A 27,143-nucleotide genomic window follows, 5' to 3' on the forward strand; every position below is an offset into this window, starting at 1 on the left:
TGCATACCAGGCTTCTCCCTTCTTTTGTCCCATAAGAGCACAAGGTCCCCAGGTTTGAAGGTTTTGCTTTGTGTGTGTTTGTCGAAAGAAGCTTTCATTTTATTATGACTACGGGCAAGCTGGTCAAGGGCTTTCCTTCTATTTTCATTGCTTTCAATGATTTGATCAATACGAGATTGTATAGCATCTTGTTGATCGAGGAAAGCTTTTAGACACTCAAGGGTGGGTAACTGGAGTTGCATAGGTAGCTTGGCCTCAAACCCGTATACTAGTTGAAATGGGCTAAATCCAGTAGATGCCTTCATTGTGATTCGATCAACCCAGAGGGCATATTTGATCTTGCTATCCCATTCCCTCTTAGGATCACCAATGGTTATTTTGATAATTCTTATGAGGTTTTCGTAGCTTGATTCAGCTTGGTCATTCCCCTTAGGGTAATAGTTAGATGAATGCAACAATATTATACCATATTTATTACATAGGGATGTGAGAGTCGTAGAGTTAAAAGCTTTAGCATTGTTGGTCACAGTTTTGGTGGAAACTCTGAACCTGGTAATAATTTTATCCTCAAGGAAATCCATAACCACTTGATCAATTGCTTTCTTGGTTGGTATGGCTTCAACCCATTTAGTGAAATAGTCAGTTGTCGTGAGAATCCACTTATACCCATGGCTCGAGTTATCTTTGAACTCACCAATAAAATCCAAGCCCCATTGTCGGAAAGGGGCATCCACCACCACATTTTCTAAGGGCATGGCAGCTAAATGTTGTTTTCCAGTGAAGAATTGGCATGGTTGGCATTGTTTTACAAAATTCAAGGTATCAGAGAAGATGGTGGGCCAATAGTAACCAACCCTTAAGATTTTGTGAGTAGTAGATGTCCCCCACAAAACCCGGCATGGAACTCCTTTATCAGTTTTTCAGATTCTTCCCTACTAACACATTTGAGGATTACCCCGTCAGGACTCATCCATCCAAGTCCATCTTGGGTAAGGCAGAACTTAGATGCTTTTAATCTCAGGGCTCTCCTCTTGTGGTCAAGTAGGTGAGGAGGGGCAGACAAGTTGCATAAGTAATAAACAATATCCTTATACCATTCATCCTCTTCAAGCTCGATAGTAGTGGCACATAGTTGCTCTTCCTCTCCTTCCCTAATGGCCTCATTGTTGCTTTCAGTCAACATTTCAACAAGACCTTGTCCCTTGATGACTTTCTTTGGACAAATGTTGAGGTCATATTCTTGGATTTTAGATACCCATTTTCCCTTGGATCCAAGGCAGTCTGTTTGTGACAGCACATCTTTTACAAGCAAGATACAGGACATAAGCATATATTTTGTTATACCCCACATAAGCCCTAAAATACTTGATAGATTTGACAAGGGCATATGCTTGTTTTTCAGTGATTGTGTACCTTGTCTCAGTGTCACGCAATGGTTTGCTCATAAAGGTTATGGGCCTTTCGTTCCCTTCATCATCCTTTTGCATAAGTATGCCTGTGATAGTATCTTTAGAGGCAAAGGAATAGATGATAAAATCCTTGGCGTAGTCAGGGCTAACTAGAACGGGAGCAGAGGCAATCCTTTCTTTGATTTCTTTGAAGGCTTTATTTGTTGCATGATTCCATATGTAGGGAGTATCCTTTTTTAGGAGATCATTCATGGGCTTAACAATTTCGGCAAAGTTTGGTATAAACCTTCTTACAAAATTGATCTTGTCGAAGAAGGATCTTAGAGCATTTTGGTCTTTGGGAGGAGGGATATCCTTGATTGCTTGGATCCTTTCGGGGTCAATACTAATCCCATCCTTGGAGACCACATGCCCAAGCAATTTACCTTTGTCAACACCAAAGATTGACTTCTTAGGATTGAGAGATATGTTGTATTGTCTACATTTCTCGAATACCTTCCTTAGGTGTTTGCAATGGTCTTTCCTCTCTTTGGAAGCAACGGTCAAGTCATCTTGATAAATTTCCATGATTTTTCCAATGAGGTCCCTGAAAGCAAAATCCATGGCCCTTTGAAAGGTAGACCCAACATTAAGGAGACCAAAGGGCATTCTAAGGTACATGTATGTTCCCCATGGTATAGTGAAGGTGGTTTTCAGGCGATCCTCTTCTTTTACAATGACTTGATTGTATCCAGAGAAACCATCCAAAAATGACATCATTTGAGACCCAGTTATTCTTTGCAGGAGGTTCTCCATGTTAGGCAAAGGGTAATTATCCTTCAAGCACCCACAATTTAGATCCCTAAAGTCAATACACATCCTAATGTTACCAGTCTTCTTGCGAGTGATCACAGGGTTGGAAATCCAAGATGAGTGTCGTATGGGGGCGATGATTCATGCATCAACCATTTTTTGGAGTTCCTCTTTGACCAAGGGAGCAAGCTTGGGATTTATTCGCCTCAACTTTTGTTTGACGGGTTTCACCCCTTCTTTGAGAGGAATGGTGTGTTGAATGATTTTGGGGCTATAGGCCTTTAAATCATCGTAAGACCAAGCAAAAACATCCTTGAATTCTCTTAACAGTTTCTCGAGTTCATCTCTTTCTTCTTTGGATAGATTTCTTCCAATTTTGATAATTTGAGGGGAAGTTTCGGATCCTAGGTTGAGGTCCAACGTATTAGGTGGTTCTTGGTCATCATGCTTGGTTATGCTGATATCATTCCTATCAAAATGTTGTTCATTGATTATATCCTTATCTCTCCTAAGAGGGTCTTCATGGTCTTGAAGGAAGTTGTTTATGTCTTGGTCATCTTCAAAAATGGGCCAATGGTCCTCATAATCAGGGACAGAGGGTCTATGGATTGTGTCGATTATACATTTTCCTCTTTTTGAAACATCACTAGGAATGATTGAGGAAGTAGATGCAGCTATAGCTAGGGCATTGGCCATGTTCAGGCGTCGATCTAGGGCTCGGAAAGATATTTCTTTAAAATCCTCGATCATATGAATGATTCTTTCATCTTTTGTATCAAAGGTACCCCTTATTTGCGAGATCACTAGGTCGAAGTCTCCTATTATGAGTAGTTGTTGAATTTTTCTTGACTTGGCTGCTTCAAGTCCTAATAATAGGGCCTCATATTTGGCAATATTGTTGGTGCAAGTGAATTGGAGTCTTAGGGCAAATAGTAAATTTTCTTCAGATGGGGAGATAATTACAATGCCTGCCCCTGCCCCAAATTTAGAGTGTGCTCCATCGAAATACATCACCCACAGTCCAGGAGGGGGCGGAGTGTTGGTATGTCCATTCTTGAAAATCCCCCATTCCCCAATTTGATAATTTTCTTCCTCTAAATCATTGTCAATTTCTTGGGAGGATGCAATCATGGGGGCAGAAAATACATGTCTAGGAATAGATACATAGGAATTCTCCTTCCAAGGGAGGTATATAATGGAGCTATCTTCACTAATGGATAAGTTTAGATCTTCAATCAATTGCTTAGACACAATCATCCCCCATGCAGGGCTCATTTCGACTATGACTATGTTGATGGAGAATTCTTTTTCTGGATATGTATGAAAAAAGGCCTTTACTCCTTCCACTATTCCACATACTTTAAGCTCATCACAATTTAGGATCATCTTAGTGGGACATTCCTTTGAGAGCTTAAGTCCAAGCTTCCTCATAATGCTTGAGGACATGATGTTAATTGGGCTACCAGAATTTAGAATACAATTTCTTAAGGTGTGGTCGTTTATTCCAAAAGCAATGTAAAAGGGATCACTCATATTCAAGGCTAACCTTAGAGGGATTCTTATGGCAAGATCAGGGGGCTCCTTCTTGTGGCCCTTCTTTGTTCTTCCTTTATCTTTGGGTAATGTGTTATCCTTGTTATGGTAAAAATCTTCATCATCAGATGAGTTGTCTTCTTCAACTTGTAACATGTTGATGGAAGTTTGCCTCATGGCTTGATCCAGATCAAACACGATATTTTGAGCTTGGAAGAGACTAGTGGGTTTCTTGTTCCTAGAATCGAAGGCCAATTTCCCTGTGAAAGCGTTGAAGTAAGCAGCTAAGGCCACCTCTTTTGGAGGAGCTAATTCTTGGGGAATAGAACGAATAATCATGTTAAACCTGTGGTTGAATTCGGCAACGGATTCATCATTACCCTTCTCAGTGGATAGGAGACCCTTGTATAGTTGGACTACGTCTTTTTTATGGTACCATCCCTTTTCGAATGTTTCAACAAATCCTTCCCATGAAGAGATGGAGGACAAGGGAAGGGATAGATACCATACCTGGGCTTTTCCTATTAAGGTTGTGGCAAAGGCAATCATACAGCTACATTCATTGTAAGATGCATCACATGTTTGGTATTCGAACTTTAAAAGATGCTCTTGGGGATCTTTCTCTCCAATGAACTTAGGTCTATCAGGATCTTCAGGCAAAGAACTAAATAGGGCCCCAATCATATTTGAAAGGTTGAGAGGAATGAAGAACTTGTGCTTTTGTTTCAATATGTTAATCCTTTTATCAAAGAATGGAGTGTGGGGTCCTTCATCCTTTCTTCGATGATAGGTTATGGTTTCAGGGTCTTCCATTCTAAGAAGGATGTTTGTAGAGTCGCCAGAGGAATATTACAAGATGTCGTCAATGAATCAATTCCTTAATGATTCACTAGGGAGGTAGACCTGCTTCCTCCCCGGCAACAGTGCCAGAAGTGTTACCACTCAAACAAGTAGGGGTCCTAAAAGGGGATCCTTGAAGGGCTACTACTAGGCTAAGGGGAACAATGGAGCAATAACCCATTGTCACCTCGGCTAAGGCTCCCTACTCTTTACGAACTTTCCCTGATGGGAGGAGACCCGTTGTGATAAGGATCACGAAATGGATGGACCAATGATAGGGTGAGGGGTGATCCTAGAAGCCTATTCACAAGTGGCTCAAATATGTGGCTTGCTTGCTTTGGAAGGCAAGGTTGTAAGCTCTCGAGGAAGGGCTTAAGGTGAATTTCAAGGTTTAAGTTTAGGGTATGTATCTTATAATGGAAGTCCCTAGGCCTTAACATTCTTATGAAAGCTTGGATTCCAAGTGATCCTTGAAGGATTATCCTTAATAGTGTATGGGACCACACGGGACCAAGTGGAACCGGGGTTAGGTCAAGGGGGTAGGGTTTAGCAACCAAGGATATGCTTGACCTATTCCAGAGGGAGAAAGGGACCAAAGGAAGAATTTTTAGTGCAAGACAATGTGAGGATCCCAATGAGGTCTTTAGCCTAAGGAAACCAAGGGCAAGATTGATCTTGAGGCTAGGGCTTGAGGTATCTCACAATCCCACCGTCAGAATTGCTTCAAAATTGGAGGGTGCCTAGGAGAAACCCCAACGCAGAGGATGCCAAGAGATCAAATTTTTTCAGTGGGTGGTTTGCAAGATAAATGATGCCCTAGGATACCTAGAGGGCTAGACCTAGAAAAGAAAAGGTGAGAGAAGGAAAATAAGTTTAAGGTGATCACCTTTATGGTGGACCAGTGCCTAATCCTTTGGGGAGATTTGGAGTCAAGAGTAATTGTGACTATGGATATTTGGAGTCAAGAGTAATTGTGACTATGGATATTGAATTTCTTGTGTCAAGGAGACCTCAAAGATAACTCTGCATAGCATTAGGGCAGCAACAAAAGCAGCTTCAAGAGCTTTATACTTTGTTTTGCAAAATTTATGGCTTAACAATGAATTCCAATGAAGCATCTCTAAGAACATTCATTCATAATACATGGCCCATCCATGAAGCATCACTATCTAGAAACCGGATTTCCACAACTTCACATAAATGGATGCAGTAAATTAGCCCTAGTATAGCTAAATCCTAGCAACAATGTATGTGACAAAAATAGAAAGAGAAAATAGCATTAAATTGCACTTACATGTATTAAGAGTATATACAACCATCAAGAATTTGCCAATCAAGAAGCTCCAAGACGAGAAAATAATCCAAACATCAAAATTCATTCCATGCTCCAAAATTTGTCCTCGAAGAAGGCTAGCGAAGTTCTCTAGAGAGATACAGGTCCAATCTAAGTGATGATGCTAAAATGAATTCACATCACTTGTATTTATACACATCAAATGAGTTTGATTTAGCTAATTAGGCCTAATTAGCCCCTAAAATAAAATAACATACAAAATAACTAACTTTTGGTGACAAGCCCACAAAACTAGCTCATAAACAAAAGAATAAGCATCTCAAGAGGTCAAATGATCAATAATGCATGTTGTTGGGCCTAAGAGGAGGCCTAATGAAGTCCATAGGTGCCAAAATGTGAAATAGGACTCCCGAAAGTAGTGGACAAGGGGTTGGCCCTTTGTTCTCCGAAAAGTAAACCTGTGGTGCTCCCAATGGGTGTTGGGGCACACAAGTGTCCTCGTGGGTCTCCAAATAGATCAAAGATGCCTGTAGACCATCTGCAAGGGCTCGGATGATGGCATAAGTGATGCCACATCATCATGCAAGGCCTGGGTCATTTGCCAAGTGCATGATACAACTGTGGGGCCAGCTAGGCATGGGGAACCAGGTGCATCTTCTTTGTCCAATAGATGAAACTCAAGCAATCTTTGAACATCTCTGGGGGTCCATGGAATGTTGTCTACAATTGTGGAGGCCCATGGCTCTCTAAAAACCCTAACATGTGCCAATGTAGCCCTCTAGAGAGTTAGGACCCCGTATAGGGAGACCAAACCCAAAATGGAGACCATCTGCAATCCTACATAAGATCCAATGCATCCCCTTGTCTTCCAGTACAACAAATTATTTGAAGGAATCAAGTTAAAGAGCTTACAAACCATGGACAACAGGTGGGTACTTCATAATGGCATGCCCTTCCATAGTGGGCTTTGGCATGTGCTAATGTCTCCAAGCTCCAAGGGGGGTTAACCAAGTACCCTATTAGGTGGTTTCTACTTTTAAAGGGGATGATATGTCCAAGGTACATCCTTCAAATGGTGGTGGCATGTGATAAAGTGATGGAACAGAGTAGGGGATGGAGGGGGCAATCTTGGGTCACATGCCAAGGTACAAGGGTAGCTAATAAAGGGGAAGCCCACACTTGGGTATATAATGTATAAGAGGGAGCAATCGTGGTACATGAGTTACCCTAGCCTTGATTTTTCCACCCTTCTTCATATGCCTTTTGCCTTTTATGATTTTTCTTTGGTTAACTGCTCGGGAGCATGATGTGTAAAGTATAGCAGTGGATATCCCCTTTGAGGTGGGGCAATTCATTGCCCACCAAGGGTTGGGACAATCATGGGTTCCTGAATGATAAAAGAAGCTCATCTAGGGCCTATAGAAACCAGTGTGATGGCCATGAAAATGGGGTAGAGCTCATGCATTGGTTTTTGCCCATGTGCTAAATATGTTTGTCCCGACCATCTTTTGCATTTTGTGGTACATTTTCCTGTTGAATGTGAACAAAAATGTTTTTACTTTTCTTTTCAGCTGCATCAACCTCGGGGGCATCATTCCAGGCCCAACCCAAGGTGTGGGCAAGGGGAAGGGGAGGCTAAACCTATGTGGACCCAATGGAGGAATGTGGACCCAAGTGGGAGAAATGATTAATGGGGTTATAATAAGCGAAGGGGGAGTAATGTATGTGGATGACGGGGCAGGACCACGCAACCAAAATCAAGGTTTCCAATGAAGTACCATCCCGAGAGCCCAAAGGTCAGTAAAAGAGATCCCACGGGACTAGGGTCCAAGGGTAACATCCAAACAAGGTCTAGGGGACAGAGGAACAGACCTAGCCCACTCTTTCCACCGAATCCCCCATTAATTCGTGCCCAAAAGTTTCCATTATAAGTAAACTACAATACTCAATTACCAAATGACAAGGCATGCCTTTAGGTTTGAGAGGCCCACCTTCAAACATACGATCAAGACAGATGGGCGAGGGACCACATGGCTGGCTCAGGTGGCAGAGAAATGGCACAACAAGCTAGTTGGTGGCTACAAGGGGTTATTGGCTGTCGGCTGAGGACCATCTTGGAGATAATTTTCTCCTAGGGATATCACCCACAAAATGGTGGGCAACGCGCCCTACATGACCAAAAACTTCAAGGGTAATGCATGTCACGCCAAGTTTTACAACAATTTACCCTTTGCATTATGCAACATCACTTTATTTATCACTCTAGAGTCCAAACATGGGGTCAGACAGGTACAAAAACCACATTTGTTACCACAAGATTGTCATGTGTGTACTTCCACTCAATCCTAGCTCTGAGCAGACAACATTTTGCAACAGCAACTCCATGCAACAACAGCTTCATGCAGTCAACTTTTTGTAACACTTGCACCATGCAGAAAACATTTTGTGACACCAACGCCCTGCATATAAGACAACATTTTGTGACACCAACACCCTGCATATAACTTTCTGCAATACCAACACAGTGCAAATAACATTTTTCAATGCCAACTCCATGCAAACAACCTTCTGCAGTACCAACACCACGAAGACAACATTCTTCTACGCCAACTCTATGCAAACAACCTTTTGCAACATTGGTGTACCAATAGCATGAATCCACACTTGTTGGTCAAATCGTGCTCTCAATAAACACCAATTTGCAATCTCAGTATCATCTTACTTGGCTCACTCAAAAGTCAAAACACTCTTGAATAGTTTCAACCAACAAATTTCTCTAGGTTAAATTTAAATCACTAAAGGATTCTAATCTCTATCATTTAAAAGAGCTTCGAGATATGCCCCTTCTTTTTTCCCTTATGTACTTGTACATGCTCTACACCACTATGGATTTTGTGAAACCACTACATACTAATTATTTTTTTAAGAAATAAATCCTAGAGTCTCTTTGGCTTAAGCTACCACACTATGGAGGGCATATCTATGTTGTCAAAGTCACCCCAAAAACGCACCTGGCCTCATCATCCTTGCCCCATTTGGGGGTTTTCAACCTAGATCTCTACACTAATGCAAGCCAGACCACCCTAAGGCTTGCCACTAGCCGACATTCACGCAAGCACATATTCCTTATATTTATAACCATTGTAGATGAGCAACACCTTAGGGCTTACCCAACGCAAGAAACCATGGTCCACAACAAATTCAACAAAGAATGAGGAGACTGAACCCCCTAGCCACACTTCTAAATTAAGTAAACCCACATTGTGCAACATAAAAACCACTCTTCCCTGTCTAAACAATCATGCTTGGAAATTATCACTCACACTCTTCAACCAATTGTTACACCATATATTGTATGGGATGTCTGAGGATCAGTTCATGACACCTTCCAAGATGATACCCGCAGACTCTTTCTATGTAGCAATTACAGATCTAGGGCGATTTTGTTATTGCACATATGCTATTTTGTGCTACCCTCAATGTTTACCTAACCCTTGGTCAACCAACAGGGGAGGTGGTATTATTACAGGATGACTTTGCAGTATTATTTTCATGTTCCTTTGCTCATTTCAGCTTATCAAATTTAATGGTCATATATTGTATCATTGGAGGTTGCTTCAGCAACATATTACATATAATCATCTTGTTGGTGATGCTATTCCATGACTAATTATTGATGTAGAAATCTCTTGTCTCAGCTCGTGCTCATTATATTCTTGTTGTTCTTTTCTCTTCGTCATTTCCTAGTGGGTTCAAGTGCTTTCCTAGTTGTAGTGTCCTCTAGCTTGGTGGTGTATCTCCTAGTGGTGTGTTTAAATGCATGTCCCTTTTCATTATCCATCCATCATATGTCCTTAGTACCACCCATTATGCTATCATATTTCCATTTTACCTGGACCAACCTAGATCCATCTTAATTATGGATTTACCAAGCACCGAGAGGGATCAAATCTCTTTTCACTCTAAAAGAGGTTTGCATATCAAGAGATTTGATCTCTCTCAGCACTTGGTAGATCCGAAATTAAGATGGATCTAGGCTGGCTTAATTTCCCCTTTTAAATAGGTTATATTCCACATGAATACCATGCGTCAATACCATGGCTCAATAGCACGTTCTCCACATTAAAATATTAAAACATGCCCCCTCATATTTTTTTCTTGTATGCATACATTTAATTATTTTTATTATTAATATTTTCTAAAATATTACATATCAAATCCATATTAAGCATTGAAAGAATTACAAATATTCTCATACATTGAATTAGAAAGCAACTATTAATGGAATAAGAATTCTCTCAATCTTTCTCTCTATATATATGTTTCATGTTAAAATCTTTTACTCAACCTGCTTATTGAAATATTTTATTTATAACCTACATTAAATTTTTCTTTGTTATTGATATTTTTAAAATCTTATATATCAACTCCATATTAGAAATGAAATAAATTACACGTCTCCCTAGTCATAGTCATGGAAAGTGAAAATGTAAGAAAAAATTTAATTTAAATTATGTTATTCTTCTCTATATATAAAGTAGATATAAAATTATGTTATTTAATATGGATATTGAAATATTTTACTTATGGTTGATAGTAAAATATTTGTTGTTATTAATATAATTTTGTTTTATATGTCACATGTAAACGGAACATAGAATGAATTACACATCATGTAACATCAACAATACTATTTCCTCTCATCTCCATATTAAGTAGTGAAGAAATTGCATTTCTCCTTCGTAGTAACAAGTAAATTAATTTTCTTTAACTCATCTTCATATTAAGCAGTGAAGAAATTGCATTTCTTCCTCATACTAAAAGGTAAATTATTTTTTCTTACTTTCAGTTACTTTATATCTATATATAAAGTTATGTAAAATTATGGTGTAAATTGATGTATTTTAATTATGGTCGACATTAATTTCTTTTGTTATTACTATTTTTAATTTGTTAACTTAAATTATTATTTTACTATTTTTAAATGCAATGTTACGTGACATCATCTCTCCCATATTGAGCTATAGAGTACCTATCAGCACAAGAATTTTCATGACACTCATATTCCATCATTTACCCACCCACTCATGATGGGCACACAACCCATTTTCATTAATTTCGATATAGTTTTCCTTGACAACTTAACTCTCATTTGGCATATTTTAATAAAACATATTTTTCCATGTGTAGATGTGCAAAAGTGGCTTGGATATTTCTACGATTGATTACAAACCCAAACATAAGGCTAAAGTGCTACATTATTGGCCTATTTTATTTCTAGGTTCTAAACCTCAATCAAGGCCTTATTCTCTGAGTTTCAATTTAACAAAAAAAAATTAACCCAAAAAAATAGGAAATACAACTTATTATGCACAAGGAACATAACTTCAGGGTATCACTCCCCTTTTGCACATATGTTCAAGCAATACACCCAACAACAACAACAACAACAAAAATAGAAAGTGGTTACCCTCATGATAATTCATTAGGGTTACGATGGCTTGTTCACAATCACATAACACCTTGATGGAGTGTTTAATTCATTTGACACATATGTTGAGGAGTTTGAGTTTTTGAGTGTTAGTTATGCATGTGCCCTCCCTTCATGTCCAATTCCATTTTATTTAATCATTATTTTATCTCACCATTATCTAAGCATACTAACTTAGGTGGTGTGCACCACTAGATAATCAACTTCCAACTTTGGAAGGGTTTTGTTCACATCTTGTTTTAATCTTGATGAGGATATTTGATTTGGTACTTGAGCACACTACTATTTTTATAAGAATCTTCACATATTTTGAGATTTGCATGGAGAAAGAATCATATGGATATTACTACTCTATTATATGGGTTTGGTCTCTTAATATTTTGAGAGTGCCACACTGTCCTTGGTGAATTAGTTTCTATTTGAAGATAGATTGAGCATTTTCTTTTTTATATTTGATGGATCTTTGCTACAGACAGATTAGGTCAGTCAGCTTAGAGAGAGTCCAGGCCCTGCTTCTCAAATGCATCATCCGTAGTAAGAGGACAATTCCACAATCCATCATTCAAACAGAGTTCGGTGTCCGCCTATTTTGCCTTGAGGTCATTTTTCGTTTGGTATTTTTCCTCCATAGAGTCGAGTTTTTCAAAGACTTCGCCACCGAAAGAGAGAGTTATCCCTGTCTTGCTCCTTGCTCATCGGAGGCACTCGCCTCAAACTGCCACCCCCGCCTCCCCCCACTCAAGAAGTGTTCAAGGTTGGTTCTTAGAGGTATCTTGGTTTCTCTCGTCATTGTCTCACCATAGCGCCTTCCCCATTCAAATTATCCCTTGATGCACTGAGCCATCTCTTGCTGACTCAACAAACACTGAATTAGAACATCAAAGAGGATATCTACGGATTTTACATTGATGTCACTTGGACCTCACTTCTAATGAACATGGGCTCAAAGATGTCCTTATACTTAGAGCACTTTTTGGAAAAACAAGATGGCATCATAGTCAGCCCCCCTTACACGTGTAGAAATTGGATGTATTCGCTTAGGATCCCTTTGGGACAATTCTGAGTTGGTTCTCATAAACTCTAGCACCATATACCATGCTTGGATAAGATCTACCAAATATGCCACCTATAGGAGCCAAAGACAGAGATGCACATTATTTATAGGTGCCCCCACAATATGAGATCAGAGGATGTTATCAATGCCTATATTGGGATTCAAGAGTTTTCTCTCTCTACCTTCTTTAGGTATTGTTGCCTCAAAATGTAGCAAGCCTTGTAGAGGGATGCTCTACAATGCAAGCACTAGACTAAGTGACAACAATGAGGTGTGGTCCATTATCACCACAACCACTACCCCCTACTCTTTATGGATTTTCACCAATGGGAGGATTCCCAGTAGATAGGTCACTTGTGAGATATATTCTAGGCTTAGAGGTTTAAGGTGACACAATAGGCTTCCAAAGGATGGCTCTACTTAGGTAGAAGGCTCAACCAATGAGAATAGGGTAATTTGCATCCCTTAGAGAGGCCAAGTGAGGGCATGCTAGACCTAGAGTTTCAGTGATAGCATGCAAAATGGAAAATCCTGAGGTCAAGGACCAAGGTACCAAGGAAAAGGTTTCCAACAATGAATATTAGCAAACCAATGGTATATGATAATGAAACCTTCAAAAGGTCATCAAGTTGAAGCTTAACCAACCTAGGCTTTCTCTGAGGGTAAATTAACTAGGGAAAGAGAAAAAAGGTGAAAAATGGATGGATTAGCCACCAAGGTGGATGATTTTGCGGCAACCAATCCTACTCTTGATGTTGAATCCTTTCAATACTAAAAACTCCTCTCATAGACAATTTTGCACCAAGCCCTAAGTGGGGTCACTTATCCTTAAGAGCGCTGAAAATAGAGAGAAAAGGAGAGTGAAATTCAATTTGTGGATGAGATAAAGTTTGATCACCAATTAGACGCCTAGTCCTTGGGTGGATGGAATCTATGGATTAAAGATTAGCTAAATCTTGCTAAGGAGTAATGATTTTTTGATGCCCTAGCACAAAACCCTAGCTATTATCTTTGTGAGGGATCCAGACACTTGGGAGAGTTATAACAAGAGTTCAACAAGGGGATTACCATTCACATTCCATACATGAATAATGCATACAATGAGAATATCTAGATTTTTTACAATTAATCTTCAATTATCAATGGTGCAATAGAAAAAACCTAGATAACCAATACATTCCATACATTAGACATCAAATAAAAAATTCTTCAATAACAAAGCTGGCTTACAAGATGAAATGAATGCACAATCCAATATTGATCCAAGATAACTTCTCCAAAGACAAGGAAGTAGCTCCAATATGCAAAGTAATCCATAGGTCACATTTCTCCAAAGATAAAAGAAGTCGAACATCTCCTAAGGAGAGTCGAAATAGTCCAAGTGATGATGATTCAAATGACATGATCCTCTCCTCTATTTGTATGAGAGGGACAAACTCTAATATTAGCCTAAAAGTCCCTAGATACAAGTTTAATCAATGTCGTCACCTAAGATGTACACCTAAGTGTGGGAAAAGTTTCCAAACCCACAAGGTATAATCTTTAAGGCACAACGCTCAGAGCAAGAGTTGTCACCTATTCCCTACTCACTTTGTTTAAGCTCTCTCCTAGGGAAGCTAAGGGGGGTAGTCCCTAAAGGATGGGAAACTTTTTGCAACAACAAGTCTAAGAGATCTAAGGGCAAGGCAATTATTATTAATGTAACTTGATTATCAATGAGAGCAAGTGTAAGTGTCTATGAGCAAGGTATATAAGATAGATTCAATTAAGATTATGACAAACTCAAGATGTAAAAAATGATAGACCAATGCCTTGAAACGGTGCTCAAATATGAATCAAGATACTTGCAAATAAATGAATCCTTCAAGTTACAATAACAACAATGCTACAAGGCAAGTGTTAGTACAAAAGATAGGACAATATTGAAATATGAGCAAAAAATATAGCTTGCAAAGATGAAAGAAGCTTGCACTCCACTTCAAGAGAAAGGCTCAAATAAGATATGACAATGTCAATGGACAATGAGCAAGGAATTAAATGACAAGTACAGGAGCAGTAATGAAATATTGCAAGTAGAGTAAAATGCTCACAATTAACAATATGCCCAAATGAGATGATAAAATGCAAGATCTATCTATGTGAGATGCAAGGATCATGGTAAATTTTAATTACAATGCCTAATCTAAGGTGAAGGCCTTCTCCTCAATTGTTAGAAACTAGTCTTAAACAAGGTTGTAGAAAGAAGTGTTGGGGAAGGAGGCTAAGGCCTCATTAACGATACCTACCCAAGACTTCTAATGACCCAAGTGCCTCCGTTCCTACAAGGGATTGCCCACAAGAGAACTGCAAGGTCACCTGTTTTAACCATGTTTAAGGGTCAAGCTCATCATATTGAATGGTGGAAAAGGTGGCCCTATCTTTCTATTCAACCAAGCTTATGCTTGGAGGTAGATTTTAAGAATGCAAATCTAGCTCTAAAATGCAAAATGAGATGTAAAACTGCAATGCTTCAATGAGATACAAGATAAATCAATACGCTTCAATAAAGAAATGTTAATTCACAAGATGATGATAAAACTTATAACACAAGATTAGATTATCCAAATAATCAATGAAGCATATAAGGTTTACTCAATAAAACAAAGCATTAGAGAATAATGCCAATCCAAGTGCTTTTAATTTAGAAATTGCTCCTGGGTGGAATGAGTTAATGCTTATGAAATATCTTAGGAGGCTTTGAGAGCAAATGTAAGCACAAGTAGTTATTTTAGATGGCAGATGAGATTGCTAATGTGTTTTGAAAATATACTATTTTAAGACCTAGGCACAAATGAGACAAAACAAGAGATCCTCATATGTAAACCAGATTCAAATTGCAATAAGATCAAATCAATAGCAATCCAAAGAGGAGTTTAGATTTGAAATGCAATGCACGTGAAACTGATCTAATGAAAGCAATGAAAGGAATTAAAAATCAGATCTAAAACTATGACAGTTAGATCTAGATCTAGCTAACCAATGCAAGCAAAGGAAAGTCAGTCAGAACCACAAGTAACTCCTCCTAGGAAGGAGGCAAGGATACCATGGGAAAATCCCACGCTCCCTCAAACAAAATGATGCCTTTTATTAGATATTACAGAGAGGAAGCCCTCCAGACGAAAGAGGAGGGCTTCTAAGGAGAATTACAATGACAAAAAGATCTTCACAACACCTTTCTCCCTGAGCCACAAAGTCGATCCACCTATGGTTGCAATTAAAAATTCTTCAAAACAATTGATCAAACCCTCACCAGCTCACGGCCCTCAACAAGAGATAAATTGACAGTCAAAAATGCTCACAGCCTTGGTGATTTAGAGGCTACAAAGGATCTCGGTCTAGCCCAGAAATGATCACAAAATTTGATTTGAAGTTTATATAAAATTTATGGTGGAATTTGATAACATTCAGGGCTTTAAGCCACTCAGAAAAAATCATTGAAACCTCCTTCAACTAGCCCTTTCGCACCAGTCCAAAGAGAAACTCCCTGGAACTCTCGGCCTTTAGGAAAAAGGCCTTGAAATCTATGCAGCTTCTCCAAAAAAATTCCAATGAATCAAATGTTTCAAGAATGGATCCTTGGCCCAAAATATGATGAAAGCCCTGCCATGAAAATGGTTAGGTTTCACTACAAAAAAACGAGGGTTAGGAATAATTGATTTCAATAGAAATGAAACCCTTTGCACTTACGACTATGCCAAAATCCACTCAAAAATCCTTGTGGCCTGCTAGAAAAGGCTTCAAAAAAATTTATAAAACCACCAAATAAGATGCAGAGTCACAGATCTCGGACTTTGGAAGTGAGAAAGAGCCTGCGGTCTCACCAGAAAATTTACCTCAGGTCTGCAAAATGAAACCCGATGAGAAATAACCTCAAAAAAAATTGCAAAAGAAACATTACACTTAAAACCCTTGAAAGAAAATTCAATTAGGAGCAGAGGGTAGCCTTAGAAGGCTTGTGGCTTTATAGAGAGACTAGGAAAGGTCTGCAGCCCTCAAAAATTCCCAAAAAAAATTGATAACTTAGGCCACAAAGGAGGAGGGGGGCTTGCCCTTTAAAAAATTAATTTGTTTCTCTTCTTATGAGGCCATATCCACCTGTAAAAACTTGTTTAAGAGATCTATGCCCTACCCTTCAAATCTGCAAGCAAACAGTGAAGTAAAATCCCAAATATATATTCACAAAATAAATAAATAATATATACACAAGGGTTATATACGAAATATTTACAAAATAATTTTACAAGGCTAATCTAAGGGTATGAAGACACCTCCGCCCTTAGATCAATTAATAAGCTCTTCAAATAGCAGATATTCAATAAGAGTACTTGAAAATAAATGAGATAAATTTGTAAATAGATGATCTTGATAGAATAAAAGGCAAGAAACTCCCTTCAAAGATGTCTTAATGATAAGTCTTTGAGAAATCCCACTATGGGTTCTTAGCTGCTATGTGTCAAGCAATTGAATGATTCAAACAAGAATTTCTCCAAATGCTTGACTTGAGGAGATGGACGATTCAAACAAGAATTATTCCAAATGCCCAAAATCGGATCACATAAGATATTTTCTACGCAATCTTCGAAAATTTTGTTGGTTTCATAGGGATTAGATGGCACAGCAAGAAGGAAGTCTAGTGATTCAAGCAAGAATCCACCAAATCCGCCCAATCAAATGTGTTTCCCCAATCCAAATAAAGGTGCAAACAAGCAACAATAAATCCGATAGGCTAATGAAAATAACAAGTTAAAACATTAGTAGAAAATTTAAGGACAATTGATCAAAATAACATTACCATAACAAACTGAAGACATACACCATAGCTTTGCCCCCAAAGACTTTTGCTTTTATTGATCAGAAAAATATTACAGTATAGAGCTTCTAAAGCCAATTAGACCATCCAAAGATGTTACAATGAAGAGTCTTAGGCTCAATTTATAGAAAAATGAGAGATCTAGATGCCTCTCCAAGTAGAAAATGGCCAGGTCCAACAAAGTGCACAAATTTGACTTGATCCCAGAGAATAACAGCTAGTTGAAACTTGATCCATGCCAAAATTTAATCCTGGCCCTTGATCTGGAAGAAAAAATTCAAATTTTTTGAAGGCTTTGATCGCAGTCCAAAAAATATATTTTTCGAATTTTTTTCCTCAAGAAATCCCCATTCACTTAACCACTTTGGTCCACTAATTTGATTTTCCTTAAAAAATCAATTTTTACAGTGACTCTTTTTTTTGTATAGTGCTCAGTAACATTCTCGCACTTCTCACACTGTGGCATCAGTGACATATGCACAGTGCATGGTCACATTTTAGCGGTTGCATATATAGTGGTCCAAATTGCTTTATGATAAGCTACACCACTTTGTGGTAAGATACATCGCTCTGTAGTAAGCTGCATTGCTCTGAGGTAAGGCGTGGTTACATATATGGTGGTCCGCATTGCTCTGTGGTAAGGCTCAATTATATACAGTGGCCTGATCAATGTTAGGGCATACATTACAATATATAATGGATCATTTATTTTATGCCATCAACAGCATCGCTCCTATATTATATTTCTATGGCAACAAATTATGTTGACGTGGCATTGGCATCAAATTATGTTGACGTGGCACTGGCATCATTTATATACAGTGGCATCATTCATCATTCATAATAGTAATATTGTTATATGCAGTGGCATCGTATTGCATGTCACTCACCTTCAATGTTGTTGTGGCTCACATAACTACACTATATTTCCATGTGGCTTGCATCTTTTAAGTTTTTAACTATATAACTGGTTACAGGATACTTTATGGCTTGCCTGGGCAGCATCTTGAGACATTGATTTAGATATCTTGGAACTTGAATGTATACAAGACTCTTGATAACAGTGATTACGATACAGCAGTGACCTTGTTGACCTTGATGGATGATATTGACTTATATGATTGTGAGTCGTGACTTTAAGATGTGACAGTGTTCTTCAGAGATCTATATGGTTATATGGCAGTGACTTTGAAGTATATTGCAGTAACCTCACTATATATGACAAAGATATATGTGTACACGACAGTGACCCTGAGATATCATGTGACCTTTCGTGTTTGGCAGCGACAATGTGGTCTATGTCCTCTATGATAATGATATGACAGTATGGATGACAGATGTGACAGTTTCTCTATGGCAGAAGTAATCTAGTATATGACAATAATGTGCTAGTAGCTCTCTTGGACTCGTTTCATGCAGTTCATAAATGAGGTTGTGAACTGACTTGGGCTGGCCCTAGGAGGCCAGATGTGATTGATGTATTACTTATGGATGTACTTTGTATCTCAGCTGAACAATTGATGAATCTAATAGAAGAAGAATCTGGTTGGGTTTTCCCCCTTATGGGGTTTTGCCTTGGTCTTTAACCTAAACCCTGGTGTCTCTATTGGGCATGCTTTTCTTCTGTTGATATTTCCTGTTTCGTTGTTTATTGTTCTCTCTACATAATTGCTAATGTTGATAATGATGTTATGGGGTGAATGTAGTAAATGTTGAAAATATTTAAAATGCAAATATCTTCAACAAAGAACAATCTAGCCCTATAAAAATTTAACAGGACAACAACTCAACCACCAAACTCATGCCAAACACAATTATAGCTGGTAACTTAAGGGACTTTAACCCTGTGACCTATGGCCTCCCTAATGGCAATATATATATATATATATATATATATATATATATATATAATTGTTATCAACCCCATCGGGTTTCAAATCCTTATTGTGACATTTTGCTCTTTACGAGCCAATTGTTGATTGATGCTCTTCGTGAGCCATGAGAAATATTTCACCCTTGCTGACAAGCTAGAAGGTGGGGCACTTGTTTATATTTATACATATAATTCTTACAGTGAATGTGTTGCACAATAATGGGAAACAAGATTCCAGTGGATGAGGTGCTTGTTTAAATCAAATCAAAAGTCAACCTGTCACATTTACCACTTCTATTTACACCTACTATAATGTGAAAAGTTTACTCCAAACCAAGTTTTAGAATTGGAGTAATAAATGATGAGGCACTTTATAATGAATATAATAATAATACCAATAATAATAAAAGGCAAAACCTGAGGTACAAAAACTTTCACCTTCATGACTAATCGATGCATATAAGTAGACCATCACAAGGCTCATTGTTTCAATAATAAATATCTTAACTCAGTGATTCATTATTCAAATAAATATTACTATTCCCATATGAATTTCAATTATTTGTCCTTCTTATATCTCCATAAATGAATTCTTGTTCAATACATTGGTATCAGAGCCAAATCTGATTCCAACCTTTGGCCACACTTTTTATCAACTCCTGCCTAATATGACTTTTGGCCACACATAATTTTTCAAATTTACTCTAACTACTAAGTTTTTGACCATAATTGGACTTTGGAAATTTAAATTTCAAAAATTCTACTGAAGAAAACTCGGTTGTGATACATTAAAGAACCAAAATGTTCAATCCATTGTCAAAATTTCCAAAGGCCCTAGATGATTGTTGTCTTGTGTTTCTCTTAATTAAATAGATCAGATCTAAAAGTATTTTATCACAGAAATGAATATTTCTGAACATACAACAATCACACATATGGCTGAAAAAATGACCAGTAGAAGCGATCAATGAATAACACACATGCATAGCGATTTCTCTCTTCAAACCAGCTTATCATTCCAATAATCAAAGCTTACAAGGTACCTCCACAGTCTGATATAACTTAGCAGCTATACAGTAAACAAAAATTACTGTAAAACAAAGAAGTATAACCTGTTGAAATAGAAGTATGTCTTTATCGAAGAATGAAGGCAATAGCTACTACTGTACAACTGTACGATGCTGTTGTTGTACAAATTCCCTCTTGTTGTTTGCTACAAGGGCTCAACACCTTTCTCCTCTTCTTGGTCTTTGCCTTTCTCAAATATTCTCATGTGCTTTTCAACTTCTTCCATCTTGTCCTATTTATGCTTTGAAAGAGATAAGTAATATCCTATATATTAATCTCCTTAATCCTAACAACCACTTTATCTCAACAATAAGGCATACATCTAAATTTAGAATAAATCTAATTCACTAATATTCTAAAATCTCTAGAATATTTCATTCAGATTTCTAAGACTAGAAGAATATAGGAAATTTGACTCACTTTTATTAATTTAAATGAAATGACAAGATAGTATTAATTCCCATTTTTACTAAGTGGTCACTAAAAGTTGTCTCGAACTACTACTGACACATTCATACCTAACCTGTGCAAGAAGCTCCTACTCAAGCTATAATTATCAGTATCCATTGCCAAACATTAAAGACAATACATAAATTGCAATTTAATATGGCCTAAAATGAAATAATTATTGGATCAAACGTTATATAATGAAAAATAAAATCATAGACTCGTGCTGCATTTAGGAGTAATTTCTGAAGTATGAACTGATAGAACTTAACATATAGAGCAAAAAAACAACACAATGCCTAACAAATGAGATTCAATCCACATGAAGTGGCATTATCAGTGCCAATTACCAACATAGGGCAACATAATAGACAAAATTAGTAGAGTGCCACCATACCCTGATGATTAAATCACCACCTGTAATAGCTGCCAAAGGCACTATTGACAAGAATCGCCCAGGGAAAAGGGACCCCGTAAATCACCCGAGTGTGCACCAAGCAGGCACCTCGAGTTGGTCTGCTAATACATCTCATCTGTCATTCAACACGACAATCAAACTTTTGCACGGAAAAAGAATACTAGCACAACTTGACAGTTGCACGATTATTATAGGAAAGGTTGCATTGTGTAGACAAAGAGAGTTGTCAAACTTTAAATCACTCCTTTAGTGAAAAGGACTAAAATACAATGAAGTATATGATAATATTTAAACATAAGGTTGACAAGCTAGTATTTATATATCATGTTCATAAGGTTATATTGAGGGGTAAGAAGTATTAATAGCCTAAGTGGTATAAGAAGAAATTGATATTCCTAAGTTGGTCTTTTTTAATAAAAAAGACAAAGATAAGAAAGAATATCATTTCAAATATTACTTAGTTTCCAAGATGGCTATTATTAAGGTCTAGTGGTAGGTAATTATGAAGAAGATATAAGTCTCATCATGATGTGATCTTTTAATGGAAATTTCAACGAAAACAAAATGAAGCTTAGTGATAAAACAAAGATTTCCTAACATTTGTACAAAAAGTGCTATTGCTCTATTATAATTTAAAGAGACTTCTCAAGAGAAATATTTTAGCATCACTATTTGCCAGCACGACCAAGACAATACATTAATGTTGATATTGCTAATCAATTATTAGATCCCAAGTCAAGTGTAATTGAAAAGATGAATTTTGTGTGGCAAAAAACAATATAAAATAAACAATCTACCATTGAGAATTGACATCTATATTCTCATAACCCAATTCAACGGTACATATATGCATAGCAAAAAAGTATCAGATGTATCAGAAGACCTAAAAGATGTATCATATTTTATCCTTCAAGTTAATCAAAATTCATTACAAAAGATGTGAGATCTCCAGAAAAAACTTGACAAGATTGTAACTAACAAAGATGAACAAATTTCTCATCTTAAGAATTATGAGCAATGCTTCATCACAAAATTAAAGAAGCTAAAAAAATGAAAAAAGAGTAATAGGAAGAACCAAAGCAAATTATCAACAAAGAAAAACTACCAATCTAGGTGAATTAGGATGTCGAATGACAAACGATAGAAACAAAAACCCTATCAAATCCAAGAATCTACTGATAAAAATTCAATGATCAATAGGGTGAGTGACACAAGTGTGTGAAGATGATATGATACCAAAGGTGAATAAAATAAATTCTAAATTTATGATAAAGGAAAGATCATGTTACGAGGACATATTATTGACATCTAGACCACAAGAACTGAGACTTTAACCAACCAACGCATCCGCATCATTCTGAACAAAGGCAATATTTGACCTGTATTTCAAAGACAATCAATTCCAATGCAATTTGGTCTCAAAATAACAATCATTCTTGGAATCACAATACAAAAGGTTCTTTCCATGAACCCTGTAAACATAAAATTCCACGAAAGATTGCACTCAGTTGTATTCATCATTAAATGATAAGACAATCCTGTTTAGTACTTCAAAAATCATACTACCTCATTTCTTCAACTATGAAAACATCATGAACAGGGTATCATGTAAAAGCATTACAAGCAAAAATGAATACATACTTTTCTATGCTCCAAGGACAAAGCATCCTTGAACGGAGAAGCAATGTAATGAATATAACAACAAAAATAATAAAAGGCATAAAGCAAGGATCACATTTCTCCTTCATGACTAGTCAATGCCTATAATCATATCATGGTTCATTCTATCAATCTCAAATTTCATTCATGACTAGTCAATGACTATAATCATATCATCTCTAGGTTCATTCTATCAATCTCAAATCTCACTCAATCATTATTAGATTTATATAATTTGCCTTATATGGATTTCAACTATCTGTCCTCCTTATGTTGGATATTTCTGTAAATGAACTACTGTTCTTTACACATTTTCATGATTATTTATTCTATTTTTACGGAGTAAACAAGGCACTTGTATTTCATGAAACTTCCACAGTTTGCCAACCAGTTAAATACAGGCAACTGTGCATCAAAATATTTTGTCAGCGAATTATACTATATCTTTTGTAGCCTCTCTGTATTTGTAAGCAAAGATCATTTGTGGCCTTATGTTTTGTAACTGAGTACCTATCGCATATTGTCTCAGAAATCAAGAATGGCTATTTGCCATGCTTAACCATCTTGAGGGGCACTGTTTTTTGGTGCCTTTCAAGCTGTGGACAACATCTCCCTTTCATTTTTTGGAAATTCGGCTCTGCCATTGCTTCTACGAAATGTTGAATTATTTTGGTAGCTCTAGAAACTATGTCCTGACATTTGAATAGTTTTAGGACGCCGTTCAAATTATCATTTCACAAACAGGACAATTAAAATTTGATTGGTTCTGGCAAAGGGTGCTTAAAGGGGCGCCGAAACCGAGATGTTGTTATCACCCCTACCAAGTTTCAAGCCTCTCACTGATCCTCTTGTGCTAATGCTCCCGCTTGCAAAACACACGTGGGTCATGTGCAAGTCCTAGGCAATTTTGACAGAATAAATACCTTTATTTGTAGCTGCTTAGCTGAAAAAATAATTCATGGCAGGGTGTGCCTGTTCCATTGTTAAATCTAATAAAGGAGTCGTTGCTTGCACGTCTTAACTGGAAGCTTCGGTTTCTAAGTTTCTACGATAGAGGCACCGCAAACGGTTATAATCGCTTGTAACCTCGAACTATTTGTTTCCAATCTCCCATGTTACAACCGAATTAGAAAAGGACCCACGCAATGTTATAGTCTCTCATTTTCTTCTCATAAACCTACTCTTGCAAACGATTTTCAGATTGTGTAAAGTTATTGCAAGGATTTCGGGTGTTAACTGACGTTACTAGCCTACTTGAGCAAAATTCTTGTATAACAATAAATAGAACTAACCGCAAGAATTCGCTCGGATTGCTCCATTGCCGTTCCTTTATACAAGCGGTGGAGAGAAAAACCCACAGTCCTGTTCCTCTGCTTCCTTCGCGTCTATGCAAAATTAATTTAGCCCTGAGCGTCTCGATGGAACGACGGGATATCAATTTTCAAAAAAACGAGAGGGAAATTGCAGAGTGATATGAAGGGGTTTAGTCCGCTGTTCAGTTCTACCTGCTACTTTCCCAAAAAAATTCCCTACATATATATACATACAACAGAAAATCACCCACACGTTTTACTTCCTCTGTGTCACCGTCAATGAAATGAGCTTTTAGTTTAAATTTTAACGTTGCCAAACTACCCTTATTAGTCCGGGCAAACCAAGAGTATAGCAATTGATTTTTTAATAGTGAATTTAAGTTTATGACCCTTTAAGATACACAAAGTTGAAAATTACGCATTAATGTGTGGGTGAAAGATTAATAACACATTTTTTTAAGATATAATGTTTTATTTATGTGGGTATAAGATTACTAACACATTCATCTTTTAAGATATAATATTTTATTCCTGTATGGGGTAATGCTTTTTATATACCATACTTTAAAAGCTTATTATAGGTAAGAATATGTGTTTTATTTTTTAAATTTATAAAAAAAAATTAACTAGAATGAGTATTTTTATTATTCAAAAAATTAGTGTGTCTGGTTATAGAGATACACGAGGATTACATCTTTTTTCATAGAGTTGGGGTTTCTTATGATATCTATCAGTTACAAGAAAAATTATTGCGTCACAAAATTTTACATAAGCGCCTACGTGGCGAAAGGTATACAACCAATAGAAGATGCCTAAAATGCAACTAAATTTACATCCTTGCATAGATTAGTTGGAGATCTCCTCTGGCAATCTATTGATGTCCAGGAGCCAATTTATCTCATGTTCACATCCTGCGTTGCGCTCAATGGCATTAGCTTGCATGGATTACAGATGATCATGTAAGACCACTATTTATTGCCTCAGCACATCCAACTCATCCATCTAGTGTGAAATCACTCCTTAAAGACAAACAAGTTCCATGAGTATTGAAGATTATGTCTCCCACTGCTTATGTTGGTGCATAGCTATGAGCATTATAACCTCTTGTTGAGAGTTCATGTAGTCACCTCCTCCCACATTTACCCACTTTCACTGGTTTTCCCGAGGTAAACATGAGTTGAGGGTCACTATGATAAGATTCAACCTCCTATATGACCTTAAGGAAATGGAGTTAACAACTTAAGACCTTATTGACTTCCCTCAGGTGCTACAAGACCTCCAGGAGCAACCCAACCCCTCCAGGTGTCCAACCCTTGAGATAACTCTCTTTTTCACTAACCTAGAGCCTCAGTCGCTCCCCTTGCCAAGACATGCAAGCAATTGTAGCCCTCCAGTCGCACTGATAAGCCTGCCTCCATGTGACTGTGGACTTTTCTAGTCAGTTCTATGCCAGCAACCCCGAATTCTGAGCCACTTTTTCAGGGCCAAGACTCAGGCCTCTGCCCAGAACTCAGTGAAACTTCCAGAAATGATAAATGACATAGAAACAAAGCTTATAAACCAAAACTTGAACCAGGACTTGACCTAACCCCTCCCAACCAGGACTGACATTTTGTCAAACACATGGTGAACATGCAACCTATAAGTCATGAATGCATATCTGAACATAAGGATCTGAAAACTTATCTGAGATTTAACAAGAAGGGTTTATGCCTTCTCACAATAGTTGTCATAACACCAGTTAGGTCATACATTCATTAACCATACATTCATTGAGTGAAATGTGATAAGATCCATACTTAGATCTGTCAATTAACCATGCTTATAACCAGCATATAACCAAATAAATAACAATGATAGAACAACCATTTAAGCCACATAATAACAAGTATATTTACTCATCAAAACAAGAGGAACTTAGCTCTTATTAACCATATGCAAAAGCCAACCAAGTCAAGGACTTCCACATACCACCCAACCATAGATTAGGCTAAACCAAATCTTTCTTTCAGCCAATCACCCTCATGCCATATTCCAAGCATGAATCTAGGATATCATGGGATAAAACCATCCACAAACAACCAAGGGAATCTAGAGCTTAAACCACCTCCACGCTCACCATATCGTGATCTCACCTAAACTAGTCCCGAGATCACAAAACCAAATCGAGCTTGAATAACTCAGAATTCCTTCACCATCCCTTGAGGAATTTTCCTGTCTCCACCCACTTGTTGAGGGCTTCCCAAAGAAAACCGTCTCCACCCCAACCCTTGGTATTTTCCTGAGACCAACTCACCTAGATCCAAAACCTTTCGACAATCCATAACTTAACCGAGAAATAACCCCATCACACCATGGTTATCCAGAAATGGCAAGGCAAAGTTGAAACCACTGTCAAAACCCAGCAAAATCCATGCCACTAACAACAAAGAAACCAAAATACACACATGCATATGCCATGCATGCCAAAAGCTAGGAAACCATACATGCAATCTGTTACCTACAAGTATTCTTGTTGAAGTTGCCTAATCCAACCTTTCCTTACTTGATCCTTGCTTTCCTTTGCTTTCCTTGTCATTCCTTGTCCTTCCTTTGCTTGCTTGCTTTCCTTCTCCTCTTGGTGCTCTTCTCCTCTTTGAGATTAACTCCAAAACTAAAATGACAAAATTCTACCAACTAATGCTCTGATGCCTCTAATTTCTTCATTTTTCCATTATTTTCCTTCAATTTCCTCCTCACGTGCAACATGTGACCTTTCACCTCCCTTTTCTCCTAATTTCCATTATTTTCATTAAAAAAATATGCCAACTAATGCATCTTTTCCTTTTCAAAGCCTTTGCCATCGCCTTTGTCAATTTCCCTTAGCCATAATAAACAACAATTGGTGCCCACTAAGATGCTTTGCCCAACATTTTGCTTAGAATAAGTGTCTCATGACCTTGGTCTTATTTTTCCTTTATTAACTTTTATTACATGAACTTTTAACCTGGGGTTGTTACAAACCCCTCCTCCTTAGGGAAACATTGTCTTCAATGTTTTATGACACCTACAACTAGAAAAACCATTGAAAAGAAAAACATACTGCCCATGGAGCTTTATAACC

The 27,143-nt window shown here is 37.5% G+C and overlaps 1 protein-coding gene across 7 annotated transcripts in view; it reads right to left on the reverse strand.

The window, feature by feature from the left end:
- LOC149240761 (uncharacterized) overlaps window positions 1–24,288 on the reverse strand; it is a 399,764-nt gene extending 375,476 nt beyond the window's left edge. For 4 of the 7 annotated variants that reach the window (XR_016246545.1, XR_016246543.1, XR_016246544.1 and 1 more), the window contains exon 1: window positions 24,020–24,288. Coding sequence is in view for 3 of the 7 variants with exons in the window: in XM_089373811.1 (XP_089229937.1) it covers window positions 24,020–24,046 (27 nt within the window). In the remaining 4 variants the exon portion in view is untranslated. Of the gene's footprint in view, window positions 1–20,247; window positions 20,445–24,019 lie in introns of all 7 variants that reach the window. The other 3 variants (XM_089373810.1, XM_089373808.1, XM_089373809.1) reach the window with 3 other exon arrangements.
- Between the last annotated feature and the right edge of the window lie 2,855 nt (window positions 24,289–27,143).

The sequence above is a fragment of the Pinus tabuliformis genome, chromosome 8 (genome assembly GCF_031772625.1).
Source record: "Pinus tabuliformis cultivar Carrire ecotype Pingquan chromosome 8, CPIR1, whole genome shotgun sequence".
Classification (NCBI taxonomy): domain Eukaryota; kingdom Viridiplantae; phylum Streptophyta; class Pinopsida; order Pinales; family Pinaceae; genus Pinus; species Pinus tabuliformis.